Source organism: Bidens hawaiensis, unplaced genomic scaffold, assembly GCF_021521415.1.
Source record: "Bidens hawaiensis isolate Kalapana, Puna unplaced genomic scaffold, B.hawaiensis_p1.1 tig00019447_1, whole genome shotgun sequence".
In the NCBI taxonomy this organism is placed as follows: Eukaryota; Viridiplantae; Streptophyta; class Magnoliopsida; order Asterales; family Asteraceae; genus Bidens; species Bidens hawaiensis.
The window spans coordinates 361,323-369,047 of NW_027492955.1; the positions used below are offsets into that span (position 1 = coordinate 361,323).

General features: G+C 33.8%; 1 protein-coding gene across 1 annotated transcript; it reads right to left on the bottom strand.

Annotated features, from left to right (window-relative positions):
* Window positions 1–330: 330 nt before the first annotated feature.
* On the bottom strand, window positions 331–6,700 carry LOC143558385 (delta-1-pyrroline-5-carboxylate synthase-like). Its single transcript, XM_077047234.1, has 20 exons — window positions 6,648–6,700; window positions 5,410–5,481; window positions 4,970–5,073; window positions 4,727–4,829; window positions 4,473–4,634; window positions 4,112–4,389; window positions 3,863–4,013; window positions 3,535–3,699; window positions 2,949–3,026; window positions 2,659–2,748; window positions 2,449–2,535; window positions 2,285–2,371; window positions 2,084–2,180; window positions 1,897–2,000; window positions 1,739–1,814; window positions 1,503–1,653; window positions 1,350–1,418; window positions 832–898; window positions 656–726; window positions 331–570 (listed from the first exon to the last, which is right to left on the bottom strand). The coding sequence occupies exons 1-20, from the start codon at window positions 6,696–6,698 to the stop codon at window positions 474–476; spliced, it is 2,160 nt and encodes a 719-aa protein (XP_076903349.1). The 5' UTR covers window positions 6,699–6,700; the 3' UTR covers window positions 331–473.
* Window positions 6,701–7,725: the final 1,025 nt, after the last annotated feature.

A 7,725-nucleotide genomic window follows, 5' to 3' on the forward strand; every position in this document is an offset into this window, starting at 1 on the left:
GTTGTCATACTAATAATTCAAAATTACAAATTTACAATAAAAAATATAAATGGGCATATGTCATTTTCTCATTTAACTTTTAAACAATGGCACACAGTAGTTTAATTTATGACATAAAACACATTTTCTAATTAAAAAAAATAGGCAAGTTACATATTTTAACTCCTAAGATAGCTGAACCACCATTTAGCTAATTGTGCTTGTTGGTTCCATACGAACTCCTTTAAATTAAACCCAAACCTAATGATTTTGTGTTAAATTCATATCATATCATACTATATCATGTTAAAAAATCAAACTCACGAGAGAGTAAAAGATCAAATCAACTTCCAAGTCAAAATCACACATGACTAGATATATGTAACAAGACTGTCACTAATACATTATTAATGTCAACTTTACCGTTTTCGTTCAATATCCAAATCCGACATAAAAATAAAACCACAAATTACTACTGAAACAATAACCAGAGTCTAGTGGCCGTTAGAGCCGTTAGACATTAGAAGGTCTTTGTGGGTGTAAACAACTCCTTTGTCACCCTCCACCACTTGTCCTTGACCTCTCAACACCCTGTTCAAATACCAAAAAAACAACATAAACTGTTAGTTCATCTAGTCAACGGTCGGTTTTGACAATTCTATGATATGCTGCTTACCATCTTGTCGTTAAAAGTCCCTCCACGCCGACAGGACCTCGAGCGTGGATTTTGCTTGTACTGATACCAACCTGTTTTTTGGAAATGTTAACAAAATACAATAAAATAAAATGAAATGAGAATCAAACAATTATCGTGTTGAGATGAATGTTGTAAATGATTTAAAGATTTCATACCTCCGCTCCAAGTCCAAACCGAGCTCCATCACAGAACCGTGTGCTTGCGTTGTGAAAAACCGCAGCACTGCCAAAATAAAAAAAAAATGCATAATCAATACTAGGAATGTAAATTGTGTTGGGCTAGCAGGTTGAGTTGTTCAACCTGAATATTTATTTGTGTCGAAGAAATCAACCCTAACTAGAACACAGTTATAATCGTGTAATTCGAAAATGAACTCTTTAACCCATGTATCTAAACATGCCAAATGAAGCAAAAACTGTTCTGTGATGTCTCGGTTAGTGGGTAGTGGTCACATTGTAAATGTGTTGATCCGGTTGTTAGGTTGATTCAATACTAGTATATTTGTGTTTAAAGAAAACATGGTCTCGGTTAATTGTTCTGGAAGGATTTAAAATTCAGATATTTCTCTACTTTTTAACTAATAATTAACTAACATACTAAATGAAGCAAAAACTGTTCTGTGATGTCTTCATAAATAAAACCGAACATAAAGGCGTTTTGATTCATATAATACCTGTCAACTCGGTTTAGGAAATGTTCAGCAACTTCTCGATTGTCTGTAACGATGCACTCGGTGTGGGAACTGAAATAGACGGAAAAAAGGTTAGCGTCCCCTTAAAGAAGATAAATTTTAGAAATAAAAGATATCAAAACGATTTTAACATACCTTCCATAACTGTGTATATGCTCTATGGCCTCATCAACGTTATTCACTATTTCAATAGTGCAAGCTTTGGAGTTGTACTCAAGATGGAATGTATTTGCCCTTGAAAAGCTAACCACACCGTTCACTCTCGGTCCAGCAAATAGTGTAACACCTGCAATACATATTTATCGTGTACAATGTATAAAAGTGTATTATATTTTTAAATCAGTAAGTGAAATGTGAACAAGCACAAATACCTTCTTGTTCAAGTTCTTTAACAAGCTCTTGCAGCCCTCCATTAGCCATCAAATCCTTGTGCACCAGTAGTGTTTCCTGCAAATCCAAAAGTGGTAATAAGCGTACCCTTATAACTTAAAATTGTAAATTGTAAGTGGATATTGGTTATTAGGTTTACCATAGCATTGCATGCTGCTGGATAATCTGTTTTTGCATCCAATACAATCTTCTTTGCCATCTCCAAATTAGCAGCTTTATCGACATAAACATGGCATATTCCATCTGCAATGAAAAATTTGGGAATTTATAATTTAATTATTAATTTATTTGTTCAATTGTTAAGCTTTTTCAAAATTTCATCTTACCAGAATGGCCAAGAACTGGAATTTTCGTCGAGCTCTTTATTTGGGAAACAAGTTTGTTACTGCCTCTAGGAATCACAAGATCTATCACATCATCAAGCTGTTTAAAATATTTTTGGGAGAAAAAAAAGGTGTTATATTAGAATATTTAAATCAAACATATATTTTTTAATCGATTACAAAGCATGCGACATTTTCACACACCTTTAACAGCTCCGGGATTTCCTCCCTTGTTGTCAATAATCCAATTAGTTTTGCTCCAACAGTTTCCGGGATGGCAGAAGTTATTACCTGCAAAGCATGCAGATTTTTAGAATATTATAACTAATTATAATATGTGATTATCAAAATAAGATTTTGAAACAAACCTTGTGCAGTATCGCATTTGATCTTTTAGCTTCTTTACCTCCTTTTAATAGCAGACCGTTCCCACTACGTATTGCCAAAGAAGAAATCTGCAAATTCATTGAAAGAAGACCAAATATTAACATGTAAAGAGTATACCACTAAAACTCTTATAAATTAGTAAAAGCATAAAGAAAAATATATTTGTGACTAGTAAAAGAGTTTATTATTACCTGCACTAATGCATCAGGCCGGGACTCAAAAACAATGAGTAGAACACCTAAAGGACATGACTTCTTCTCTAATACGAGCCCTTCTGCAAGCTGCACATTAATTATTAGTAAATGTGTGTTTAACTAATAATAATGCATGTGTGTTTGCAATCATATTATACATAGCCTCAGCAAAATATGTGTTATAACTACTGCCAATTATTAATGCTGAGGTACTATGTATATAATGTAATATGATACCCGGTTACATAAAGTAAAGCCAAACGATGCCCTTAATTTTCCACACTCACCTCGGTTCTCTTCAAAACTTGACCAATGGGTTCTTCCATTTCTGCTAGTCTACGCACAGATTCTGCAAGAGCACGTATCTGGGAAAAAAAACAATAATAACTAAAACGTGTTGGATTCCATTGCTTTACACAAAAATCGCGTTAAGTAAGGATAATAATGATAAATAAATATATAGTTTCCTAATCACGTTATTGTAAAATTGCACTAATTTTGACGTTATTTTACTAATCACGTGAAAATAACGTTAAAAGTGGCGGAAGGTTAATCAGGTATCATGTGGTGGCGTTGATAGCCGAAAGACAAGGGCACATGCACCAATCAGCCGGTGCCCCGATGATTAAGTGTTATGTGTCTTATGTCCAAGGCTTGATTCAAAACTACTATCGAGCCGGGGGTCTCACCGGAAGCAGCCTCTCTATCCCTATGGGATAGAGGTAAGGTTGTCTACATCTTACCCTCCTCAGACCCTACCATAGCATTGCTATTGGTGGGATATACTGAGTACGATGATGATGATGATGATGAAATATATAGTTTCCCATTTAGAAAGAAACAAGATTTTCAGAAATAAAAACGGATACATGCCTTGCTAGGTTTTAAAGCTAAACGAGCTACTAAAGCTTCATCATATCCTGCATCACGTGCAGCTTCAACATCAGCATCATTTTCAAGCATGATAAAATGTTCATTTGCCTCCAATGCAGAAGCTACATGCAGTAAGATTTTCTTTCTTTCTTCACTTGTTAGTGCCTGTAATACAAAATATACATATGTATGTGTATACGCATACAGAATATACATATACATGTACATGTGCGTATGTGTGTGTTATGTGCATATATGTACTTTACACAACTTAATTAACAGAAAGTTGAGAACAGATTAGCTACTATAAGCATAAGAAGTATTTTACCTGAAGTCTTCGAGAGGCTTCACGAGCTGAAACTGCCACTTCATGTGGACCAACTTCAGTAACTGGAATCCACATATGTGCATCCTTATGAAACAGAGTACCCACGCGTTCTCCATTTAGAACCTTTATGATATTATTAGGAACATAGCCACTGCAATGAAAAGATAAGGTAAAAGAACCGAAATCAAATAATGTTGAGTTATAGTCGTATAAATGCGACACATGGATCTAGAATCTAGAAAGTGATACCTAGCAATGACAACCGGTGTACCAGAATAAGCTGCATTGACTGCAGCTTTGACTTTTGCATCCATACCACCTCTTCCCATCCTTGACTTATCTCCAAAACTAATCGCCTTTTGATGTTTTTGTTTAACATACGTATGGATTAGCTTTGAGCGTGGATCACTTGGGGGCCCACTGAAAAGACCATCCACATCACTCAGCAAAACAAGAAGATCTGCCTTCAATTCCATTGCCAGCAGAGCTGCCAAGCTGTCATTATCCCAGAAAATACCAGAAGAATCCTGAAAGACAGAATTTTTCTGAAATTACTCATATCTATGAATACATAGAATTAAAATTATGTAACGCAATGATGTATAAGTACCTCATAAGGAGCTCTCCTGGTACTTATTGCATCATTTTCATTGAAAATTGGAATGCTTCTAAGATCTAGCAATGAATCCACCGTTCGGGTAAGTTGAACCCTGAAATCTGCGTTCTTGAAATCATTATCTGTGACTAGGAGTTGAGAGGAGGTCACATCCAACTGCAAAAGAACATTGTGTGAGCACAAACCAAATTACCAAAATGCCCATGTGTGTTCTTATGGTTTTACTCCAAACAAGCTAGCATATTTACCTGGCTGAATAAGGTGTCATACAAGGCCATCAAGCCATTTTGACCAACAGCTGCACACGCTTTCCCATCAAGTTCAACTTGTGGTTTTTGGAGATCAGCAAAACTACAGTAAAAAATCATCAGAAGGGATAACTAACTAACTAACTAACTAACTAACTAACTAACTAACAGAGGTTAACAATTATGTATTCTATGAATATGCATATGTTATAAATAAATAAAAAGGATAAGACAGATAAGGACCTGCTGTTGATCATTTTCCTGTATTTAAGCCTTTGACGGCCAGCTCCAACAGCACCTGAAGTAACCAAGATAATTTCAAAGCCTCGCGAGTTCAACTTTTCAAGCTGCAAGACAAATATTTGGTGCATAAGTTTAGTAGGTTGCATCATATATGAGAACTTCAGTATGTAACAAACTCACTTAAAATAAAATAGTTGCATCAATTAATTTAAGGAAAGCAACATATTATTTAAGCTACCTGGCATGCTTAAGTGGTATTTAAAACAAGTTTACATGGAAGATTCAGTAATAAGTAACATCCTAAATTATAAAACATTGATAGGATTGTTTTTCCCCTTTTGTTTCCAGAATCATGCTATAATATGTACATTGACTAAATATGGAATGTTACTATTTTTGAAATTTAAGCATGTGCTTTGCGTGAAAACCATCGAAGATACCTGTTCGAAAATAGCACCAAGCCGACCAACAGCTAACCTTCCATCATCTCGGGTGACCACGGCTGTTCCCACCTGCAATAATGAAGCTAAGATTAATAAATCAAAATCAAACCCACAAATCCTCACTTGCAAGGAACCTAGCTTTCTGTGTTAACTTCATTATGCAATGAACAACCTTTGGTTCAAGAACATAACAATAACCTATTTTTGACAGTAAAAAAGCACGCATCGCCAGTACGAAATCTTTACATCAATCTCAGAAGCTCATATTTGGCACACTAGTTAATTCACATTTCATGTTGGTAATCAGACATCCGCATTCATCGACTCTCAATAGCAAAATTAGAAGACAAATTATTTCCTAACAAACCCAAATGACAAAAGGCCAAAAAGCCAAAAGCCCAAAAGTAACATTGACTTCAATCATCCTCTCTATATTCAATGTCACAATATATATGATAATTAAATAGGACAAACAAGACTATAGGCATGGTATTCATACTTCAAAGTGATAATTATTTCATGTTCTCTCCATTCCAAAATACATAAAAAATTTCATTTCTAATTTTAATATCTTTCGAAATAATTATGGTATTAATTAAGTAGATAATTCAATAGATCAAGTTTTTTCCCTTTTATGCAGATCTGTTAGTCATAAAAACAAATTCTAGTCATTTTAATACTATTTAAGAGCAAACTATATGCCCAAACATACAAGAGATGCAATTGCAGTAAATAAACAAATAAATAAATAAATAATAAAGTTAAAAAATATATGAAGCATTTTATCTTTAAAAAAATGAATATGTGGATGATATAATCTTGTACAGAGATAATCGTGTGGCCACATATAAAGGAAATCGGAATATATATATTGTTTTCAGATATGGGTGCAAATTAAACCGATCCGGAGCAGATATAGAGTCATTATCATGTGCATGGCAAGGTTGCCAAGTGTCATTCATCTATATACAATTATGAATATCACAGCAAAATGAAATTAGAAAGAAATATCAAAAAATTATCAGTTAAAATCTGGATCCGAAAAATCAGAGATGAATAAATGATCGGAGTCGAAAATCCAGGTAGCCAATCAACGATCCATCAAAAAACAAATGGAAATCGATCAGATATTATTATTATTATTATTATTATTATTGTTATCTGTAATAATAAATAAAGGAAACAGATCGATCGGAAATGGTTAGAAGAAGAAGAAGATGATAATAATAATAGACCTTGACGACTACACGCTTGACGTTCTTGACAAAAGCTCGAGTAGAATCCATGGCCGCCGTGAATGGACAGCTAGAGTCGAGAAAATGCACACACTGAATGTGTGTGTGTGTGTGTGTGTGTTTTGAGAGTGAGTGAGTGAGTGACGAAGAACGATAGGGTGGGGTTGCGGCAGAGGAGAGATGAAGGTGAAGACAATATACGGCTCCAACAGATGACACCTGTAGTGTGGCTTCTTTGCCTACTCCATATAGGCATATATATGCTATTTATTATTATTATTATTATTATTATTGTGTGGAAATAATATTATAATCATTTGTTTATTATGTTAACAGAGTGACGTGTCTGTCTAAGTATTTTATATTTTTGTGTTAGTTAAATGATTATGCTATAAAATATTAACTAAGTTTTAAAATTGTTTAATCAGGTCACTCATAAATGTTTTATTTTAATTAGATCGTTAAAGTTTTTATTATATTCTAATCATAGATATTTTATCTAGATAGCAGGTTATGTAGGTTTTTTTATTTTTAAATAGCTTGATATTGCAAAATATTTTTTTAAAAATTGACAAAATTAGTAAAAGTTGAGAAATAAAAAAAAAACAATTTTGTAATTTTCAGAAAATTTTTTTTTCGCAAATTTTCAGATACTTTTTTCACAAACTATTTAGATATAAAAAAAAATCCTATATAACATGTTATTCAGATAAAATATCTAGAATTAAAACACAAAGAAAACTTTAGTGACCTTATTGAAACAAAATATTTTATGATTGACCTGATTGGGACAACTTCAAAATTTGATTACTATAAAATTATAGAGTAATCTTTTTTGTTAATCACCATTTAAAAATGTATTCCATCTACAATGTGGTGTAGACGTGTAGCGGTAGGTAGGAAGATGAGTTTCTTAATGGAGACTCAAGCTCAATCCTTGCTGACAATATTTTGGGAGCGACATGAGTGACTCAATGAAGGAAGACTAGGATCTTTGTTATCTCCAATTCGATCCTGAGGACGTACGGGATTTACCACAGTGGGCCTTCGGGCGGATGAGTTTTTCCCGGAACTAGAT